The sequence below is a fragment of the Pteropus medius genome, unplaced genomic scaffold (genome assembly GCF_902729225.1).
Source record: "Pteropus medius unplaced genomic scaffold, Ma_sr-lr_union100, whole genome shotgun sequence".
Classification (NCBI taxonomy): domain Eukaryota; kingdom Metazoa; phylum Chordata; class Mammalia; order Chiroptera; family Pteropodidae; genus Pteropus; species Pteropus medius.
Window position 1 is genome coordinate 21,328,575 of NW_024349803.1, and position 23,009 is coordinate 21,351,583.

The 23,009-nt window shown below is 56.6% G+C and overlaps 1 protein-coding gene across 4 annotated transcripts in view; it reads right to left on the bottom strand.

Moving 5' to 3' along the window:
- Positions 1-23,009, bottom strand: part of CACNA2D2 (calcium voltage-gated channel auxiliary subunit alpha2delta 2) — a 137,458-nt gene that overhangs the window by 89,599 nt on the left and 24,850 nt on the right. For all 4 annotated transcript variants that reach the window (XM_039837863.1, XM_039837866.1, XM_039837865.1 and 1 more), the window contains exon 2: positions 22,589-22,670. In XM_039837863.1, coding sequence (XP_039693797.1) covers positions 22,589-22,670 — 82 coding nt within the window. The remainder of the gene's footprint in view (positions 1-22,588; positions 22,671-23,009) is intronic.

Below are 23,009 nucleotides of genomic sequence, written 5' to 3' on the forward strand. Positions count from 1 at the left end.
GGCTGAGAAGGGCACGAGCGTCAGAGAGAGACTCCGTGGGGGCCTGTCCTCTGCAGGCCAGCCCGAGAAGACTGCTCAATACCAAGACGTGTGTGTGTGTGTGTGTATACATGCACACATACGCATAAATGTAAACATAATATACACAAACATGTGTTATCGATGCTATATATATCTCCTCACACACCAGGCGACAGGGAAGGCTCTCAGCAGGTGCAGGCTAAGGTGAAAGTGGTCCTGGAGCTCAGGCCACATGCCCCAGCAGGCCCAGTGGTACCAGAGGTATCCATTTTGGGAAAAGATGCTGTATGGAGTGTACAGCAGGTTCTAACAGGAAAATCTCAGTATAGTCCTAGAGTCCAGACCATTTCAACAGAAAACTACGCACCATTCAAAAAGCATCTCTTGGATTGTCACTGCGCATAGCTCTTGATTAAATGACCATGGCATATTCAGTGATCTGGCTTCTGTCAGACCCACGAGGTCATGAGGTCTTGCAAGCCCAAGGGCAACCCATTATAGACAGGAAGTGACGCGTCCTTGATCAAGTGGAAGCCTGGTCAGAGGGCACGAGAAAGCTGCACGACCCCTTTCATTCACCGCTGTTGCACGAGTGCCCCTCTGCCCCTCTCTCATCTATGACGACACGGAGTGGGGGGTCGCTCACAACCAGCTGATGGAGGAGCAGAAAGACTGAGCTTGTCCTCAGATGGGTCAGCTTACTTTGCTGGCGTGAGCTGGCAACAGACAGCAGCCACATTACAGCTTCACTCAGGAATGGCCGGATATAGCGTTAGAGAAATAGCCTCCCGAAGAGCAAAGCTTTGGGCAGCACACCTGGTCATCTGCTTTGTACAGAAAGGGAAGGGGCCCGAGGCAAGAATGTATTCAGACTCACGGGGAGTGACAAATGGCTGGGCTGGTTGTCAGGATGCAGAAAGCCTGGAAGACCAGGGACAAGGAAGCCTGGTAAAGAGGCACGCGAATGGACCAATGGGGAAGGGCACAAAATGCGAAGATTTGTGTACGTTAATGCCACTAGAAAAGAGGCACCAAATCACGAGGCATAATAATGATTTGGCCAGTTGCCATCAGCCAGCCTCTGTCATCCACCCCTCTAGGGCTGGTCCAATGGGCGTGTGAAGAGAGTAGCCATGAGGGCAGGATGGAGATTATACATGAGCCCAAGACCAAGGTCAGTCAGCTACTGCTACTGCTGCTGAATTCCCACGCTGCCAGCAAGAAACCAATCCTGAGCCCCCAATATGCCACTGCTTCTCAAGGAGATCACCACTTGGTGGCAAGTTGATTACACTTGATCTCTTTGACCTGAGAAGGGGGCAGTGATTCATGTCGTCTGGGATTGGCACGCATGCTCTTATCATATCTGGCCAGTGTTCCTTTCCACCGTGCAGGGTGCTGGCTATCCAAGAGCTTACCTAGTGTTTGATCCACTGACAGGGGGCCCTATGGCTCAGCGGTCCCCAACCTTTGTGGCACCACAGACTGGTGTTCCTATGAGCATCTAATGCCTGATGACCTGATGTGGAGCTGAGGCGGTGATGCTAGTGCTGGGGAGCAGCTGCAGATACAGATGGAGCTTGGCTCGCTGGCCCACCGCTCACCTCCTGCCGTGCAGCCCAGTTCCTAGCAGGCCACGGACTGGTACTGATTCGTGGCTCAGAGGTTGGGGACCCCTGCCATGGCTTCCTTGGACCAAGGAGCCCACTTGACAGCAAAAGAGGTGCTTCAGTGGGCATATGAACACAGAATCCACTGGTCCCATCACTTACTCACCACCGTGAAGCCACCAGCCTGACAGTGTTGGAATGACCTTTTTTCCCCCCTCAATAACAGCTTTTTTGAGATATAATTCACATACCATAAAATCCACCTTATTCAAGTTTACGATTCCGCAGTTGTTTGATTATTTACAAAATTGTGCCACCATCAACACGAATTTTAGAACTTTTTTGTCACCCTCAAAAGAAACTGTCTACCCTATTCCTGCTCCCTCAAGTCCCTGGCAATCACTAATCTACTTTCTGTTTCTAGGGAATTGTCTATTCTGGACATTTCATGTAAATTGAATCATACAACAAGTGCCCTTTTTATAACTGGTTTCTTTCATTTGGCATAACGTTGTCAAAGTTCGTCCACATCGTGGCATGCATCAGAACTTCAACCTTTTTCTATTGCTGAATAATATTCCATTATATGGATCTACCACATTTTGTTTATTCATTCATCAGCTGATGGACATTTGGGTTGTTTCCACTATTGTACAGGTTTCTGTGTGGACAGATGTTTTCAGTTCTCCTGGTGAGATCTTTTCAAGCACAGTAAAGACATCAGGTTGGAGAAGATATCCAGCAACATGGGGTGCTATCACCTAGAACAAGGGGCCCCAACCTCCAGGCTGCAGACCGGTACTGGTCCTTGGCCTGTTAGGAACTGGGCCGCACAGCAGAAGGTGAGCGGCGGGTCAACGAGTGAAGCTTCACCTGTATCTGCAGCTGCTCCCCAGCACCAGCATCACCGCCTCAGCTCCGCCTCAGATCATCAGGCATTAGATGCTCACAGGAGCACGAGTCCCTGGTGCCAAAATGCTTGGGGACTGTTAATCTAGGACACAGTACACACCCTAAATTAATGACCATTACAAGGGCTGAGTCTCTAAGAGGCAAGAATACTCAGGTCCAGGGACCATGAGGTAGAAGCAGGTCCCGCTCCCCATCGTTCCCAGTCTCTCACTTGGGAAATTCTGGTTTCCCATCCCCTCGACTTCAGGCTCTGTGAATCTGTAAGTCCTGGTTCCCAGAGAGGAAATATTTTCACAGGGGAGAGTCCCGTTGGAGTTTGTTTCAGCTACGGGCTGGTCACTTCAGGCTCCTCAGGGTGAGCGAGCAGCAGTCATGGGAAGGTAGCTGACTCTCATTATCAGAAGATGATGGGGCAGGGAAAAGATGCTGGACGCTGAGGTGACCCACCTGGGTATCTCTTTGGAACTCCCCTGTCTACTTTTAATGAAGGATGAAGAAGTGCATCAATCATGGCCTGAGACGGACAGGTAGGTGGGCGGGGCTCAGCCCTATCTGGGATGAAGGTCTGGGCCAGGGTGACAGGAATCTAGAACAGGTGGGAGAGGAAGGGGAGGATGTGTGCCAACGGTGGCCTCTATTTTGGAGGCCACAGCTCACCCCGCCCCATCCTTCCTCTTGCGAGGGATCTAAGTGACACAAGAGTGGGCTGCTGTGGACGATGCTTAGGTCTGCCCAAGGATCAGCACCCATCCTCTCCTGACCACCACATGCTGGCGGCCCAGGCTGAGTCTCTTTGTCTCTCCCCCGACTGAAGGGAGCCACCTCATCCACGGTCACGCCCCTCCCCAGCAGTAGCCTGCATTCAGTGACTGGGTGGGGTAGGGTACAAAGGCCAGGACCCCTGGACTCCTTTTAGGACATCTCTAAAGAGCCACCCAGCCCCAGAGCTCCCCACGGGCTGGACTGTGGTCAGCTTCTCTCCCTGCTCAGTCCTGCCCAATTGTCTCCTTACACATGCTCAGAGCATCCCCTGTCCCGAATAAACCTTCTGTGTGCAAATCTTACAGTCTCAGAGTCTGTTTCGCAGGAACATGACATAAGACAGAGAGCCCAGGCCTGCCTGCCCCCACCCCCAGTGTTAAACCCTGGGCTAGCCTACAGAGGCCCAAGAGAGCCCAGCCATGGCGGCCACTAGATCTTTAGCCCCCCAGACCTACACTCACACCCCAAACCCTGCATTCAGGCCTCACCCCTTCTGTTTGAACCCCGGTCTGTCTGAACTCCCATGACCACCATTGCCGTGACTTCCATAATTCCTGGCAGAACAAGACAAGGGGGCAGGCAACGGGCTCAGGCAGCTCGGAGGAGACAGCTCACCTTGGCTGGGAGCGGTGGAGAGGGTTTCCACAGAGGAGGTCTTGAGGGGTTCGGGTAGGTAGGTGTGCTAGGAAAGATGCTGCAGGAAGAGGGACCAGTGAGGGCGAAAGCTGGGGGGCAGGCCCATTCGGGGGGCGAGGAGCCCTGGTCTGGGGTGGTGAGTCAAGGGAGGGAGGTGTGATCTGTGTGAAGGTCGCAGTCGACACAGACCAGACTCGGGTCCTGCATCTGTTGTGCCCTGCCCCCCGCCTCACTGTGTCCCATCTCCCCCCCAGGTTCCAGTGCCTGCTCTGAATGGCCAATGAGGACATCTGATTGGCTCATCAAGGGCAAATAATAGCTTTTGCTGAATTCAGCTGCAGCCAATCAGAGGCAATCAAGCACACAAGCTGCCTGGCGGGCCACGCAGGCGGGCGCACCCACAGGCACCAGAACTGGCCCCTCAGTCAGGTTCCGAAGCTTCCCTCTCCCCCTTGTGTGGGAGCACTGGGGTGGGGGTCTGGGGAGCTGACTCTGGGAGGCCTCAAGAAGAGAAGAAGGGACCCCGTTTACCTGGCACCTGCTGTGTACTCAGAGCTCAGAGGACACACTCACCCCTCACACAGCTCTGCGGAGCAGGCCCAGCTCACAGGCCCGGTGGGGGCCCCCTTAGGAGGAGCTTTGCCGAACCCCACAACAGCCTCCCAGCATCTGTCCCTCGGCCGCCATGCCGTACTCCTGGGCATCTCTACGCCGAGTTTTTGCTTCTTCCCTGAGGAGAGGGGAGCCTCCAATCAGACCCCGGGAAGCAATTTTTCAATCTCCAACTGCAAACACTAATACCGCCGAAGCTAATTTTACAGATTTCCACTTCGAGGCCTCGCCTTTGTCCCAGAATCCCTCAGCCTGGGAGATTTAGTAGTTTAGAGGCTGGAAAAAATAAGGTATTTTAAAATTCAGCATAAAACTCACTTAGACTCAGTGACAAAAAAAAAAATTTTTTTTTTTTTTTAAAGAGCCTGTTGGTGAGAGAAGAGCCAGGCCTGGTGCCTGCTCCCTGGGTGGCTGGAGGAAGGCACCGTTCCAGCCCCTAGCCACTTGCAGTCCCTTTGGCCTGCTCAGACCACAGCCTAGGGAGGGGCGGAGATGGAGAAGAGTCAGGTCCCCATCCTGCACGCTGAGAACCGGTGGGCCCTCTGCTTGAGGCTCTGAGATGTGCGTACCCCTTGAAGCCACCCAGGAATTCCCTGATCCCAACCTCAAAACCTGCCGAGCTGCAGAGAAAGGCTTTGGCCCCTGGGCTAGAACAGGCCACAAGGGTGCTGCCCACTTTGCCAGTGAGTCTGATTACATTCCAAAGCAGACTCCTTCCAGGCCTCAGTTTCCCTCTCAAACCAAATGGCCCAAGTCCCCAGCCACGCGAACACCCCCAACCCCACCAGTGTCATGCAGCCCAGCACTGCACACCCTCTGCCAATGCGCACCCCAGGCCACGCACTCGGACCCTCGCCCCGGCTCAGACAGGCGCGAGACGAGTTTGGTGGCTCATTCCATGAGCACCTCTATCGCATCTCTCACAGAGGAACGGCGTGATCACTGGCTCTCCTGGGGGCCACAGGCTCAGAAACATTCTAATGAAAAATAAAAGTATTTACAGGGAGACGTCAAAGCTGCCAGGACGAGTCAAAGTAACAAGCCTGCGACTAGCACGCGGGCTCCTATTTCTTCCTCTTCCACGCTCCAGAGCTGCTCCTGCGGCGTGCAGAGATAAATATTTTAAATAGCGACACTTTGGCAATGCACGGTTATGCAAGACAAGGAATAATTAGAAAATAAATTACTTTTTTTAAACACAGCGTTACAAACATCGAGCGCTTCAGATTACAGCTCTCTGCAGTCCAGGGCCACCCAGCTCCAGAGGCCAGCACAGCAAGGACCTTGGGGAGCCACCGCACGCCAGCCTGTCCCCACAGCCCCCAGAAAGTAATGTCCCCTCCCGCTCGTTTGGGAGGCTCCCAGAATCGAGTTGAAGACCACACTTGGCAGCTTCCAGAAAATCTCGGCGATGGAAAGGCTTCCTCCAGCGTCTCACCAGCAGTGGCGCAGACTAAAAATAGTTTAATCTCCTTGAAAGCAAAAGGAGCAATCAGCAAAACAGTCACTCGGGCCTGCATGCTCCCCCCGCGGATCCTCACCACACTGCCCCCGTCCATCCGGGCCTGTCCCCGGTGACAAGCAGCATCAACTTCTGACGGGTTCCTGGGCAGCATCCTGAGACCGCCCCCCCCGCCCCCATCTGAGGACAGCATCTCTTGTCCATCATCCAGGACTCCTGTCTGTAGCACCGGACGGAATTACATGCATATGTGTCCTATAAACCTTGTGACACCCAGGAGGGGGGCAGGACAGGGAGTGTTACCCCTGCTTTACATGAGAAAACTGAGGCTCAGGGAGGTGGAGTCGTCTGCCCAAGGCTACACATGGTGAAGAAGGACTCAGACCCAGGGTTTGTCGCTAGCCCAGGCTGCGTGTTAATGAACTCTCTGCGGAAAAAAGCCTGGTGGCTTTTAATTAGCACCTAATCTGAGTCTCCATGCTTGGCTCCCAGAAAACAAATGATGCCCAGGGCAAGAAGGCACAAAGGTGGTAGAGAGCGGGTTGAGAGAGGCTCACACATTCAGGGACTAGGAATAGGGCCAGTTCCGAGCACGGCTGAGTGGGTCTGTCACATAGATGTGTCTTGCTTGCTGCAGTTGGAATGACATCGTGACTTCATTTCACCCATCAGCCTGGGATAGGGTCTGGACACTTGTGTTCTGGCTGCAGCTCGGCCACCAGCTGTGTGGCTGAGGGCCTGTCCTTGCCCTCTCTGGACCTCGATTTCCCTAGAGATTGGCCAAGATGATCTGAGGAACTGAGGGCCTGCCAGGAACCCTGCTGTCCTCCCAGGCCTGCTGCACATGCTCTCTGCCCCTCACTCAGTCCTACCTCTGGGGCTTTGTCCCCCTGTCCTTCTTCTACACCTATCTGCCCCAAACCAGGAGCATGGACAGTGTCCTGTTCCCTCACCTGGTTTTATAGGAGGAAACTCAAAAACAAGGACGAGAAGGTCACGTGCCCAAGGCCAACCCAAAGAGATCCAGGAGGCACAGCCAAGACCAGGACACGGTCTCCGATCCAGTCCCATGCCCTTCACGATACCCCTCGTGGCCTGCCCGAGAATGTCACCGTCTCTTCAGCCTTCAGAAGTGCCTTCTGTTCCTTCCATTCCCTCATCCTTTATAGAAACCAGGACATCAAAAAGTAAACTGGGTTCTGGTGAGTGGTCCAGCTTGCCCAACCTCCTGAAGTGCCACTGGAGAAGTTGGAACTGAGGTTTCCTTTCTTACTAAATATTTTTTCTGCAGCTCCCTGAAAAAAATTACTCCATGACTCACTCTGAGCTTTTTTAAAAAAGCCTCTGGGTCCACTTTTACAAGGTGCTGCACTGTCCATCCCCATCTGCAGGGGTGAGGGGTGAGGTTCCATCTCCCCTCAGCCCTGGACCCCTCTGCCTTGGCTCCCCAGTCCAGCCCGCGGCCCCCTGACACTGTGGTCCAGATGTGCCCTCCGGGCCAGTTCCTCGTCTCCCGTTCCAGCCTTTGGTCCCTGATCTAGCGCTTGGCCCTGCAGTTCCATGTCCCTCTGTCGCCGCTTCCACATACATGGGACGTGGTTCTGTCACCTGCAGTAACGTCATCATTTCAATGTGGCCCTGAGGGCAGAGACAAACCTTCCCCCTTTACGGACGAGGAAACTGAGGCCCAGGTCACCTGACGTGTGAGGGGCTTCTTTTGGTTTGATTGCTTTGGAGGCCCTGCCAGGGCCTGCTCATAGCAGGTCAATGTTGGGGAACCCCAAAGACTAAGCCCCGACACTCCAAATGGGAGAACGAGAGAACCTTCTCCGGGGAACCTGCAGCCCAGGACGACAGCTTGGCCAGATCACCCACGATGACCCCCACGGTCCATGAGTCTCCCTACCACACCCAGAGTCCCCGCCTCCACGCTCAGTCCCCCGTCTTCGGCAGGGTTTAGACTTGAGATCCAGAGGGTTCTTAGTCTCACTCCTCAGTTCGTATCACCCATCTTCTCTGTCTCCTTAAAAATGAGCAGACCGTGCGACACCCCAAACACGAGGGGGAGACAGGCACACAGGAGTCAGAGACCGAAACAAACAAACAAACAAACAAACAAACAAACAAACCGAAAGGAAGGAGCCTGGGCTACACAGGGAGATGAAAGCGTAAAAAATGCCACAAATCGTGTAGACTAGGGTTGAAGAAATAAGTAAACGTATTGTAGGTAATAAGAACTGGATTTCTCGGTGTCGGAGAAGGAAGTCGCCGAAAAGGAAAGGAGGAAGGCTTGAATGAGCCCCGAGAGCTGGCCTGGAGTCGGAGATTTCAGTCTGAACTCATGGTTTTCGGTGTCTGTGCAGAGACGCGGCTAACGATGCAGTTACAGATATGTGCGTCTACCTGGGTCGGGAGACGTACGTACATTCCCTGGAGCTGAGGGTAAGAGGGCCTAGCAGTGGTGACACCCCAGTGGCAGTGAGCACACTCAGCGCCCAGATCCTGATTTCTAAATACCATTTGCCAAAAAATGGAACCAGACCTTCTTGGAGAAGTGTCTGATTTCCGGGAAAATACTAAAGGAACTTGGAGTATCTCACGGTAACACTAAGTAAGGAGATGCTTAAAAGAAGCATGTTGAAAAGGCACAGGACCCAACCCGGGGAAGCTCCCAATGGCCAAAGCTGGAACGATCTGAGCCACAAGATAAATAATGATAATACTGAATTATAACCCACTGAATACATATGCGTGAGTCCATACCAATATAAATAACAGGGGAGAATTTCAATTAATAAATGTAGAAGGAATGAGAGACACAGAAAAGTGCCATTAGGACACCGCAGTAGTAAGTGCTGCAGGCGAGCTCCACCAATGGGTGCTAAAATCAACGGGCAAAAGTTTTAGGAGAAACAGGATGTTTGCATAGCCACATTTGCAAAGTTTCTTCCCTGAGACATTTATTAATTACAGAGAGAAAAATAGCCCCTTTACAGTAGAGGAACCAAGCAGACACCACCTTAACCAAGTGACCAAGGCGAATGTCACCAGTAATAAGATGCGCTGACATCGCGTACCTGATCTGATGCGCTGAGAAGGACACGTCGGTTCTATGCGGTTCTTCCTAAAAATGCATAACCTTGATCTAATCGTAGAGCGACATCGGACAAACCCAAATTCGGGGACATAAACGCAGTCACTGACCAGCGCTTTAAAAGAGTGTCAAGGTCGTGAAAGATAAGGACAGACACGGCAACAGTCGCAGACTGGAGACTAAGGAAACATGACAACTAAACGCAACGTGGGACCCTGGACGGGATCCTGGCGTAAGAAAAGGACATTAGCGCGAAAACCGGCCGAACCCAAACTGGGTCTTCACTTTGATTAAAAGTATCGCACCGACCTCAACGTCTTAGTCTTGATATCGGCACTATGGTTACGCACGATGATAACTGCAGAGGAAACTCAGTAAAGGGTTAGGGAATGTCTGGGCTATTTTGGCAACCTCTCCAAGCCTAAAATTATTTCAAAATAATTTTTTTTAGAGCTATAACACACGCCTCAGAGAGCTACTGACATCATGGCAACCATGAAACAATGAAAGGGCAAGATGTTACTTTTAACGGGGACCGAAAAGAGATCCCGGAAATTAACAACATGGTAACGAAATGTAAAAAAAACGTTGATAGAAAGGTTGGAAGATAAAATTGAGAAATCTCCTGATTGAAAGACACAGAGATGGAAAACTGCACAGAAAAAAAAGGAAAGAAAAGGGTCTGAGTTAAAGGCTCTAGAAAGAGAAAAGAGAAAAGAGGAAAGAGTCGAAGAAATCATTCAAGAAAACCTCCCGGCACTGAAGGTTTGAAAGTGTCCACTGGGTGGTAAGGAATGAAGACAGACCCCACCAAAGCTGATCAGTGTGGGATTTAGTGGGGTCTGTCTTCATTCCTTACCACCCAGTGGACACTTTCAAACCTTCAGTGCCGGGAGGTTTGACACTGGGCACCAGGGGAAAATACGCCAGTTTCTAGAGGTAAAAATCCGGTCACGTGCAGGGCATTGGGAATCTGAATGACTCTGGACCGTGTCAGGGCGACGCAGGAAGCTGGAAGGAATGGAAGCTGCCTTAGAAATTCTGAGGCACGTGGTTTCCACCCCGGACTGACCTCCGCCCCCCACCTAAAATCTCTGCCAAGTGTCGGGGGAAATGCATGCTTTCTGAGACATGAAAACCTCAAAAGTCTGGCTGCCGTGTACCTTTTCTCAGGAAGCCAACTGAAAAGTTCGCTACCAAAACGAGGGAGAAAACCAGAAACTGAGGAAGAGGAGCCCACGGTACCCAGGAGAAGGGGACTCTGACCCAGAAGAGGGGTGAGGGACGTCCCAGACTCACGTCCGAGCCACGGGCCGGCAGGGCACGCTGTCTTCACGGGAGCAAGCAAGACGGCTCCGGGAGAGACGTCCCTGGATGGCAAATTTGACAGAACCCCAGATGTGTCTGCATGTAGGAGAGGAAGTCAGATAAAGGGTGGGGAGTTTAGGGGCAGAATTAGCAAAGATTCACAGAAAACTAAGCAACGAACTAACACCAGACCATTGTTACCTGCAAGAAAAGAATGTAAAAATTGTATCCAAAAGTGTGTACTGCAGGTTACAATCCTGCTTAGCATTTGATCCATCGGGGCAATGTCAACACTGAGTCCTGAGCTGGTCATATCACAATGTGAGGGCAAGGGATGGTACTGTGAATATTGGGGGTAGGGAGCTAAGCCTTCTCTCCCAGCGGATATCTATGGATAATGCCTAAAACCGAACGATCATAAAGCAGTGGCATAAGGATGTCATTTAGAGATGTGGATCTCTGAGATTAGAAAGTGGCAGCCTCTGGGGAGTTGGAAGTGGAATGGAGGGGGCTGCTGAGCTCCTAACACAACACGCCTCGTAAAACTACGACTTTATACTATGTGCATGTGTGACGCTGATTTTAAAACCCTAACATTAAAAATCCATCTAGAGATGTAGGAAAAAAATAAGAAGGGAAGAAAGGGGGGTGGGGAGGAAGGAAGAAAGGAGACAGAAAAACACAGACAGAAGAGTCAGAGGCAGGGGGCTGACTCAAGCCTCTCTCTTTGAGACACGGCCCCCCAAAGGGCAGCAGCGGGCAATAGAGCGCTGTCGATATCACCATTACCTCTGTCCACTCTTACTGAAAATAAAGACAGTTCGAAGTTTCAGTTCCCTGATCAGCTGAGTACGGAGTCCACGGACCAGGCTTCTTAGACCAAAACATCAATTGATATCGGTGACTCCTTGCTCTCATGCCTACATTTTCCAAATGGTGGGAGTATTCAGAAAGGAAGTTGATAAGCACCCATCCCGGGGGCAGTGGGTGACAGTGCCAGGTAGGGAGGAAGAAGCTCCAAGTCTTCTACGATGTCTGTACAGCCAGAGAAGCACTCACTACCTTCACCCCAACTTCTGTTTAAACCTGTGCCCACCTCACCCAGACCCACAGGCAGCCACGCCTGGGGAAGGGCGGGGAGGGGACTGCCTGAGAGGTGGGGCTGAGTGGGCTACAAATGTCCTTGGAGAACGAGACCTTGGACCCAGATCTTCCCCGGGCACATCTTGTGTCACAAAAGGGAAAACTGAGAGCTAGGCCCCGCCCTCACCCAGGCCTTGTCCAGGCCCAGGAACCTTCGTGCCCCTACTCGCCTCATGGAGATCCCAGGCCCCTGGGGACCCAAGAATTTGCTGGAGCCTCGGGTGTGATGCTGCTCCAAAACTCACCCTGTATATCCCAAGTTCACTGGGTACTTGCTGCAGAAGGAGCCGCAGGGTCCCCTGGGTCCCTAGGGGGCTGGAGGCAGGTCGCCTGGCCCCATGGGTGGACGAGACTTTTTCCGGCTCTGCCAAGGGTTTCTAAAGAGGTCTGTGGGTGAGAGGGTGGGGGAAGTCTGCCTCCTGGGGCAGCAGAGGGGCCCCGGTCTTAGCCCCGGAGCCAGTCAGAGGTGGGAGGCAAAAGCCCAATCTGACAGCCTTGCCCAATGGGGGAGTCCGCCCTGCCCCCTGGGAACCCCCAGTCTGCTGTGGAGTGCAGCCACCGCCCTCACAATGCTGTGGTCTGAGGGGGAGACAGTGTGCAGGCCCTGGGGGTCCTAGTCTGAGCTGGGAGGCTCCGGACCCTCCTTGATGCAGAGCAGTGGGTTTCCAGGGCCAGCCTCCTGAGGTCCCCACAGAAGGCTCCAGACCTCCGTTCCCCCTCCACTACTTAGCAACTGAGACAATTTACATAATGCATCAAGTATGAGAGCAATAATGGCTGGGGAAGCAGGGTGCCCGTTAGTGGCTCTTTGGGAGGGAAAATACCTGCTCCCACACCACCACCTCCCCCTTCACGGAATAGGGGGGCAGGAAGCTGTAGGGAACCAGGTGGCTTTAAGAGCTTGGCTGCTGCCAAAAGAAGCCCAGAAGGGACAGAGACCCACATGGGAGTTGATGTCCAAAGCACCTGAGTGTGGGACATAAATCCACCCAGCCATGCTCCTGAAGCCTGCGCCCCTGCTGGGCTTGGGCCCTGCACCCAGAGCCTTCAGGGAGGGGCGCTCCAGCGGGCGGGAAGCTGTAGCTGGGAGGCTGGGGAGCCACGCTGCAGCTGCCCAGGAGGCGGTCATGTTCAAACACAAAGGCGGCGATGGAAGGGGGAGAATACATAAAAATTACTGGCACAGTAATTGCTTTTTATATAAATGTTCTTTTTAAAAGTTTTCCCCAGTGTGAAAGTCCCTCTTTAAAAAGAATAAATTCACCGCACACCAATTTATTCTGCGCCTGTAGATGGAGCATAATGAAGGCTCCTCCGTCAACACCTGATCAAGAGACAAGTGGCTGCCACTTGACCCAGCTTCGGGGTCTCTCTGAACAAGGACACCGGCAGCAACAGGGCCCAGGGGTCTGTGAGGGGTGCAAAAGGGGGCGGCAGGCCCACTTATGAGACTCTGGGCCTGGGGGCAAGCCGCACCAATGCCACCGGCGCCCCTGGAGCTGCGCTCACGTGGAGAATCGGAACACTGAGACGCATGGGGGTCTGGGGGAGCCGGCCGGCATGGGGACAGGAGAGGGGAGGCATCTAGCAGGCTTCTGGGGGATCAGGCCCCAGGCCCGCCTGCAGGGAGTGTGGAGGATGATGGCCGATGACAAGGCACCTAGGGGTTACAGGCGTGAGTGGCTTGTCCTGCACTGGAGAAAGCTCCCCGTGGCCTCTAGGTCTGCTCTAAGCCCGCAGGCACCTAAGTGTTCCCCTACTTCCGGGAGGTAACGCTCCGGTGGACCCCAGCCCAGTGCTGGGCAGCCCAGAGCCTGGAAAAACCGCCCCTGCTTGATGCCCCTTCCCAGCCGCAGCTCTCTCATCTATGAAATGGGGACAAGGTCCCAGGTGGCCTCTGTGAGCACTGGACTGGGGACAGTGAGGACTGCCTGCACAAGGCCTGTGCTCGCCACAGGGGGGGTCGCTTGGTCCGGCACCTATCCCAGGGCACAGACACAGGGGTGAGGACACGAAGCCACGGCCGCCTTGCCGGGCCACTGCGCACAGCCCAGGCAGAGTGACGGGGGACGCCTACCGTGCGCGGGGCGTGGTGAGCGCGCGTGAACGGCAGCGCCTCACCCACGACTGCGACTTCACGGCCTCGCTAATTAATCAGTTAAGTAGTTCTCGCCTGCTCAGGTGACAGATGCGCCGGCAACAGCCTCCTGGCAGTCCCACCCTGGCCCATAAGCGTGCCTGCTCACACCTGTACACGGAGCACGGAGCACCGTGCACTCAGCTGCACACAAGTACACGTACACACTTGCTTGGTCACACCCCCATGAAGCACACTTGCCCGCGGAATCACACTCGAGCACATGCACAAGCGGGGAGGGCACCTGAATGGCTGGGAGGCCCAAAGCCTCCCCACTCCCCCTGCCCAGGCCACATACTTTGGCCAAGCCTTCAGGTCACTCCTGGAACAGTCCAGCCTCCCTCGCCCCAGCCTGACACCTGGGTGCCCGTGCTCCGTGTGGCTAGCTCTCCTCCTGCGCCCTTCCCCATGGCCCCCACACTCACCATTCCCTCACAAAGAGCAGTCGGGGACCCTCGACGTGGGGCCAAATGTGGCAGACCCCACGCGAGCTTCCTGCTCCCGGACCATATGTCACCGAAGCTTTACCGTCACGCACTGGGTCTCAGTTTCCCGTGTGGGACTGGATGTCTTCGAGTCCTATGGGAGCCTTGTCCTCTTCCTTCTCAGTCCTTAGACACTTACCCACCCACCGAGCAGTTGCTAGCTGAGCACCTACTCCATGCCAGCACGGCAGCACATAATGTATGTTTGCACACTGCAGGCATGCTGGACGGCACGTCCCCTAAGGTGGGGGCCTGGCCCCCGGCCCTACCAGCCTGGGTTCCCTGATTCATGAAAACCAAGGATGGACAACGGGGGGCCTGAGGAGTCTGCCCAGGATCCACCCCCTGCCTACATCTCTCCACCACAGGGAGCTGGCCAGCACCCTGCAGGACACCAAGTCCCAGGGCTGAGAGGCAGATATGGGAAAGTAGGATGTGTGGGGCTCTGTAACCCTTTCCCAAACACTAGCTCTCCGCTCACAAGGAGAGGGAGCCGTGCTCGGAGAGGGTGGAGGGAGCCCGGGTGAGCCTTCGTCTCCTGCCTGGTCGTGGTAAATGCTGCTCATACTGCCCCTGGGGCCGGCTGTGGTTTGTCAGAACCAATTACTTCTCTGCCTCTGCCAAATGCTCGGGGCTCCATGAATCTCAGGCAAGTGTCCCCGTGGCTGCCACCGATCCAGCGATGGATGGGGGTGGAGGAGGAAGGAATGCAGATCGGGTCAGCCAACCCTGGGGGCCCAGCACGGAAACCCATCCCCCATCTCCCACCCTGGGTCACCCAGATCAGTCCCCGGCTCTGAGCATGCTGTCCTTCTGCTTTCCAGAAGAGGGTACAGGGGCCGGGGAAGGGAGGGGAGCAGACTGGCCTCTCTTCAACCACCCGCACGTGCTGAGTCTCCATCGGAGTTGACCCCCAGCTGTCCTGATGCAAGGCTAGCCGCTCTGGGGACCGCAGAGGAGAGCCAGACTATTCGTCAGGACACTGCCATGTGAGCATGTGTGCGCATGTGCATGTGTGTGTGCATGTGTGCATGCACATGTGTGTGTGTGCATGTGTATGTGGAGGGGGGTCTTGCCTTAGGAAACTATGACAGACCAATATCCAGATTCCCAAGATGAAAGGATTGAGGGGTGCCCCCTTCAGGGAAGGAGACCGCAGCAAAGCCACGGGCTCTCAACCACAGCTTCCAGAGAGGGCGGCGCGGGCTGTCTGCGGACAAAGTCCTGACCACACCTGAGACTCAAACTGAGGGGCCCCAGACAGAGAACCCGCCAAAGATCCCTGGCACTGCCACCCTGAAGAGTCCCCGACACTCAGCCTGACCTCGGCCACTCTATTTTCGGACCCATTAATCTCCCATCCCCAGTGCTGACACCTGGGGCCACCCAGAGACCTGTGGCTTCCACCCAGCCAAGCCCTAGGCTCTCCAAGTGCACGGGGCCTGCTGACTACTCTGAGAAATGGACTAACAGGCCTCTCCTGGATTCAGGGGCCCTTTCCATCGCCTGCGCCCACAGCCTCCCCAGGGGTGCCTCTGCAGCCGCCCACTCTTCCCTGGCCCATGGGCCCTGCTTCTTCTAACCCTGGTGGCCTTTGTGCCTCTTCTAGTAAGGTCCCCAAAAGATGTCATGGTCAGCAGGTACTACAGACGGAATGTTTGAGTCTCCCCCAGATTCATGTGTAGAAACCTAATCCCCATGTGACGGTGTTTGGAGGTGGGCACTTTGGGAGGGCAGAGGGCAGAGGCCTCATGACTGTGGACATCCCAGGGAGACCCTTGCCTCTCCCACCACGCGAGGACATGGCGGGACGACCGCCGTCTGTGGACCGGGCCTTCACCGGACTCGAACCTGTCGATGCTCTAGTCTTGGATCCCCCCAGGCCCAGACCATGGGAAATAAATCTGTCATTTGTCAGCCACCCAGTCTGCAGTGTTCTGTTAGGGCCACCCGGACGACTAAGACGGCGGGGAAAGGGAACCGATGTCCAAACTCCTGGGCCGAGACAAGCAAAGGGGACATCTTGGGCATCAGAACGTCCCCAAACTGTGACCAACTCTTAGAAGGGCAGGCGGTTAATAGTGGCAGGGCCCACAAAGGCAGCCTCGCATTTGCGGGGCTCCTTCTGCAGCCTTTCCTTGCCCCTGCTCTCGACATCTTTGCGTCTCCCATGAGCATGGGGGTGCTAGGATCCCCATTCCACAGGTAGGGGAACCGAGGCTCAGGGAAGCAGGACAGCACGCCCCAGGTGCCGCAGTGCGGGAAAGCCCAGCCCCGCCGTTCCCGCCTACTGCGCTCTCCACCGCCGCCCAGCACGGCATAGGCTCCAGGTTCAAATCTCAGTTCTGTCACTTACCGCCAGCTCGGGGGCCTCAGGCAGGTCCCACCTTCAGAAGGCACAGCTCTTGTCTCCGCTCTAAGCTGTTTGTTCCCTATGCTCTGGGAACTGACTTCTAATGTGGCCCCATGGTGACTTCCTGGCACAGGCCGGAAGCTGGTGGCCCCTCCCCCAGGCCTGTTACCACAAGCCATGCGGGTCTGCTGAGCCCACCCAGGGGTGCCTCTCCCACAGACCTGTCCCCTCCACACCCACCGCCTCCATGGAAGCCTGGGCAGCACCTCCCTACTGAGGCCATCCCAGAACCCCCGAGGCCTCCTGGTCAGACTCCCTGGCCCAGCGTTCCCCTGCCGGACTCTAGGAGCCACGGGCTCTGACTGGCCATGGATGCAACCACCCACTCACGAGCCCTGGGGACCTTCCTGTCACTGCATCCTCCACCTGCTGTGGCTCTTCCCACCGACGACCCTCACACTCTGGTGAGCAGGGAGCAGAGAGGCCTCGGTGGGGACAGGGGCTGAGAAGGGACGAGTACTGGCCCAGCCTTAGCAGCCCCGGAGCCGTCCGGGCCCGGTGTCTCGGGGGCAGCCCCCCGCCACACACTGACCTCCCCGCACCCCTTTCTGGTGCAGGGTGTGCAGGAGACCCAAGTCAGTCAGCTGGCCCTCAGGCAGGAGCTCCTGCCACAGATGAAATGGCTTTTGAAAATCTTCTCAAAAATGGAATTTTCTCCTTCAGGCGACAACGGAGGGTGTGTGGGGAGGTGGCAAGCAGAGGGGCGACAGCCAGCCCCTCCAACCCTATGTCTCCCCACACAGTGCTCAGGAGAGCATTCTGAGACTGCAGTGTGTGTGTGTGTGTGTGTGTGTGTGTGTGGGGGTGTGTGTGTGGGGAAGGGGCCACCCTGGGAAGGAAAGAGGTGGCAAGCAGGCTGGGCTGGGGGGACAAAGAGGGGTCCTAGCAGGGCTTCAGCTGGGCGCCCCTGTATCTGCCTGTGTGTATCCAATTATGCTCAAGCGGAGGCCTCGCCACGTTCCAGACGCCCTCTCAGGAGCTCCCGCCCCCAGCCCCACGCATCCCCGCTGGGTGCTGAGCAAGAGGACCATATGGAGGGAATAATAAGACAATTAACTTTCCATTAAAGAATAATATATGTGGGTTTTTAGGGAGGCGAGCGGCAGCGATCCCTACCCAGCAGCATATTTCACACCCGCCCCCCACCCCGACTCACCCTGCACCCCGATCATCTATGCCAGGAGAGGAGGGCACTGCTGGGCCTCACTGGGAGGTGGCCGGAGGAGGGGAGGGGGCTGCGTGAGGAGCAGGCACAGAGCCCCTAGGACAGGGGTTCTGAGGCTCCCAAGCCTGAAGGAGGAGCTGTGACAGGCCTGGGGGCCTCGCTCACCAGCCCTCCCTTCCTCTGAGACATCAGCGGCGCTGGTCCTATGTGAGGGGTCTGCCTGGCCAAGGAGCTGCAGGCCTGTGTGTTGGGGTGCGTGTGAACCACACTGCTCTGAGGGGCCGAGCATGGGGTCTGAGGGCCGCATTGCTTGAGCTCCCCTTCCTGGCGCTCCTGGGGCTGCTTCCGTCCCCTGCTCACCTCCTCTTCTGCCCCAGCTCTGCTCGGGTTCAGAGCTTCCCCGGCACTTTGGACCCTGCCAGCCCTACCCAAGATGCCCAGAGAGAACTCTCCCCAAACAGGGGCCAACGCACCCTCAGCCAGCACCCCACGAGCCAGGGTGTGAGTGTGCATGTGTTTCGCAAGTTGGCGGTACCAGCTGAGGGGAGGGGGCAGGGAGAGGCCAGTCTCAAAGACACCTACACGGACGCCCTCAGGAAGGGGGCCCTCGACGTGGCCAGACTCTGGTCCTTGCCGGGAGCCAGCTCCAGATGTGGCACTCTGCAAATACTGATTACACATTCCCAGGGAGCACTGAGTAGATGGGGTGCGGGGACGGCCAGGGGCAGACGAGATGGGCTGGGGCTGCAGTGTTGTCACAGGTTCGGAAGCGCCATTCCTGGCTATGCAGAGTGGGGATACACAGACACCCCTGGTCTGAATTACCATGACTGCCTAGAGAAGAACAGCAGTGGGGAGCGGCGTGGGAGACCTGCCGTCAGGGAGCTGCAGGTCCTGGGGTGCTGCTCTGTGGAGGTAGCTCAGCAGTCTAGGGGAGGAGCTGCCCCCGGGGGGCTCCTCCAGGCAGGCCCCGGGCCTGCACTTCTGCCTTGATACGTCTCAACAATCCTGGCACTACTCAGGCCTGGCCTCCAGGATGGGACTGGCTGATGGGGACAGTTGGCCAGGACCTTGGTTTCCCATTTGTATGACAGGACCATGGGACTAACCAGAAGCTGAGCTATAAGACCCTCGTGGGAGCTGAGGTGACAGAGATGTGAGCAGGGCTCAGGCCATTTCTGCCCCGACCTGCGGGCCAGGTACAAGAGGAGGCTGAGGGAACGGACAAAGGTCCTCGTAGGTGCAGACTTGGCTTGAGCCTCTCCAGAGGGTGGCGTGTAGTCCCCAGAAGTGGCCATCCCAGGTCTCTGCTCCCGACCCAACTCTGGCCAGGCAGCCTTCCCTCACCTCCAACCCCACCCCTCACAGGGGGTCTTCTCTCTTCCTTCTACAGAGACCCTCCAAGGTCAGTGTCTCCCCCAGCTCAGGTCCCCCTTCTCAGGACCCCTGATAAGTGCTGGTTCTTCCTCACATCTGACTATAATCTCCTCTTCTATATGATGTCCCCATCTGGACACCCAGTCAGAAGGGGGTAGGTCCCTAGCTGTACCTGTCAGAGTGACCTGGGCTTCGGAGTAGGGAGACCGGCCGTCTCCACATCCTCCCCCATGCACCCCTAGGCACCTGATGAATTATTCATCCTGATCAGCTTCATTATGTAAATGAGCTCAGAGCCTAAGCATATGCTCTCTGTTCTCCCCCTCCCCCCCACAGGATGGGGACAATATGGTGCTGATGGGGGAGGGTAGAGAAGGGGCTTGAGAGAACGCAGGACAGGGCAGACTACAGTAGGGTCCACACTCTTGTGACCTGTTCGTGGCAGAAGCTGGCCAGGGCTGGGGGGAAGGTGGGGCTGGGTTACCCAGCAGGGCATGGCTCAGGAGCGTCTAGCTAAACATGGGGGTGAGTATGGTGCCTGAACGCCAGGCCACAGCAGGACCTCTTAGTGTGTGCTGGGGTTAGATGAGGAGATACGATGGGGTCTTTACGGACAGCCCCCATGCTCCACTGAGGTGCGCCATCGTTTCCGACCTGTGACTGGGCCGTGGTCTGCACCCAGCCATGCCCCGCGGGGCAGTGGCCAGGCCGAGAGGAGCAAAGTGCCGAGGCAAGGAAAATGCTCCCAAATGCCACCGTCTGCAGTTTCTGAATTCTCGCAGCTGCCAGCTCTTGTGGCTCCCAGCTTCTGGGGGTGGGGTGGCCTCTAGACTGGGACAGGCAGAGGAGAGGGCAGCTGTGCAGAAGGAGAAGGCCAAGGGGGCCCGGATGCCAGCTTCGCTCAGCTCCACGGTGTTTGAGGCAGCTCAGAAGCAGCTCAGGGAGGCCTGGGGAGGGGCGGCCCCAACGGGAGAGCTGGTGCCAGGGTCCACGGGAGCCTCCACAGCTGGGTCAGGGCTCTGCTGCCAGCACCCCCTGACCAGTCAGGGCTGGGCACGGGCTGGGTACACAGTCCTCTCACGTGCATTTGAGGGAGAGTGGGGTGGCTCGGTCAGGCTGGGGGGTGGGCTGGGGGGGTGGGGCGCTCGTCGGTTGGCCCCCTCCTGGCTCCCCCAGGGTTGTCCTTTTCCTCTAGAATTCTTCACCTGCTCTCCTGCCGCCCACCTCACCAGAGTGCCCCGTGCCAAGGAACAGCCCCAGAGCTGTCAGCGGGAGGTAAGAGGCTGAGGAAGCAGGTGAGAAAAACCTGGAGCAGGACAGAGCGCCGCCGGGGAGCTGGCAGCCGTCGGCGAGCAGGGGTTGCCAGGAGGAGCCGGGATGCTAGGTCAGCACTTCTCCGCCTGCCTCCCAGGCTGGCCACGGCCCCGCCAAGCACAGCCCCTGCTCCAGCCCAGCTCCCAGTTCCCCCAGCTCATCCTGCCCGCCCATCCGAGAGGAGAGGCAGAGCCAGAGGAGCCCCCTAGAACAGGAATCCAGAGCCCGGGGTCCCGGTGGGGCGGGTGCGGCTGAGGGTGCGGCTCAGTGAAAGTGTCTGGAATCGCTCGCTGCCATTGGAAAGGAAGAGAACACATCCTAGGAGTGAAAAGGATCAACGAGGGAAATTCAAACCTGACTTCTAAAAAAGGGGATGTATCTGTGTCAGTTTGTCCACTGCCATTCTGACCATCCCATCCTCCAGCCAGACCTCCTAGCCACGCCACAGACCGAGAACGAGGACCAGAGAGGGTCCGGGACTCGCCCACGAGCACCCAGCGGCTACGCTGAGCTGGGATTCCAGCTCTGGTCCTCGCCGTCCAGGAAGCTCAGAGGCTTGGACAGAATGGAATCTCAGGCACGAAATGTGTACATTGATTGCTCATTGGCAAACTTTCTGGGTCTGAGCTGACGGTGACTACGAACTAACACGGTCCTCCAGGTGCGAATTCAAAGCATGGACAATTCTTGACTGTCGGTGCAGGGTTAATGCCTTATATTAGGTGCATCCTACGTCCAGACGCAAAACGTGGACACATCCAAGGAACTATCATTTCTTCAGTCACCTACACGGCTGCACTTGACAGTGACCGCTGAGGACCAAGTTAGTGCCGGGTGCGATGCCTGAGCATAAATTGACTTCTGCTCTGGAACAGCTTTTCCTACGCTTCTTTTCTCTGGAAAGCTCTGCTGGCTTCCGAGCTCGGCTGAGCCAGGGAGAGTTCACGAGGAGAGAGTGGGGTGATGTGAGTGTAATTCAGGCCCCAGAACCGGGGAAGGGACGTTCGGAGAGGCCGGGCCGCCACAGGGGGACACCCAGCAAGTGGGTGGCTTTGACCTCCAGACCCAGCCTCCCTCTCCCTGCCATGTTACCACCTCGTTAGACACCCCTGATCAGCCCCACCCTGTGCCAGAGGTCCTACGTCCCCAGCCCACGGCAACACACTCACTGCCGCCCCCATTTCCTGGGCGCCCGCTGTCAACTAAGCGTGGGGAAAGGGTCGAGGACCACACCCCGTGGCAACTGCCTCACAGGAGCTACAGCTGCGACCGAGAGGGGTGACAGGAACGCAGTGCTGGATCTCGCCACCGAGCTCCGGGCCTGGACTCCCCAACAGGAACTGCATTTACTCTGCCGTTCTCGGGACAATCGTTGGCAGGAAATGCCCGCCAATCCCGTTGCACCTTTCGGTCCCAGCCCCCAGCAACGAGCTTCTGGAAGACTGAGCCGACCTGGGAGTCCCACCCCAGCCCCTCCCAGCGCTCAGCTCTCCCAGCCTCTGGGTCTCTACAGAAAGAGCGACGACGGCTCAGGAGCCTGACAGGGACACATTTTGCAGCCTTCTGGGGGTGACTAATGGCCTAGTCTTCACATCACTATTTCAAACATTAACATAATCTCCCAGATGAATGTGGTTGCTCCCGTCTAATCAATCACCCCTCCCGTCCCCTGATCCCTCATCTCGCCAAGCACCGGCTTTCAACTCATCTCATCTAGGCTTTCAACTCGTCTCATCTCGCATGTGACAACGCCCTGAGGGGCGGCGCTGCTCCCCCGGGGTTGTGTGGCCTGGCCACCACTCACTGCGTGGACGGTCCCTCTGGCTCGCGTGCACAACTGCATCTGCTGGACCGTCCGGGGCCTGGCCTTGCACCCCAGACACAGACCTCGTGCATCTGAAAACCTGCAAAGCCTGACACCCGAGCCAGTCGGATGCCGCTTGTGCACAGCCACCTCGGCAAGAGCAGGCCGAGCCCCCAAGGAGTCAGTTTTTCTAGTTGCATCCCCACCGGCACCCATGGGTCCATCAGTGTCCCACCGCGCTGGCTCACCTGCCTCACTCCTTATTTCCGAGGCCCTTCCCTCAGCCCCACCCGGAGGAGGGTCCCCGAGGGAAAGCCATGGCTGCAGGCTTACCTCGCGGAGCTGCTGGACGCCCCCAAAGATCCGCATCACGCCGTCGATCTCCTGCTCCAGGCGCCGGGCCCAGTGCTGCACCCTGCGTGAGAGGACAGAGACATCAGAAGGGCCCGCCTGGTGCTGGCACAGCCCGGCCCAGCCACCCTGGGGTGCCCAGCGGCAGCCGCCCTTCAGGAACCGGAGTGCGCCTGTGACCCCTTTGAAACAGAGACCCGGCGGCCCAGGGCTCCTTGGACGCCAGGGAGGGGACGGGCTGTTGTTTAAAGGCACCGAGGGAGTCCGACGGCTCCAAGAAGCCTGAAGGGGACTGTTTTCCACTGTGACGAGCCGACCCCTGATACTGCTGCTCTGAACACGGGGACGCAGGACACCAGGGAGGAGGGGGACGTGAGCGAGCCAGGGCTGCCTCCTGGATCTT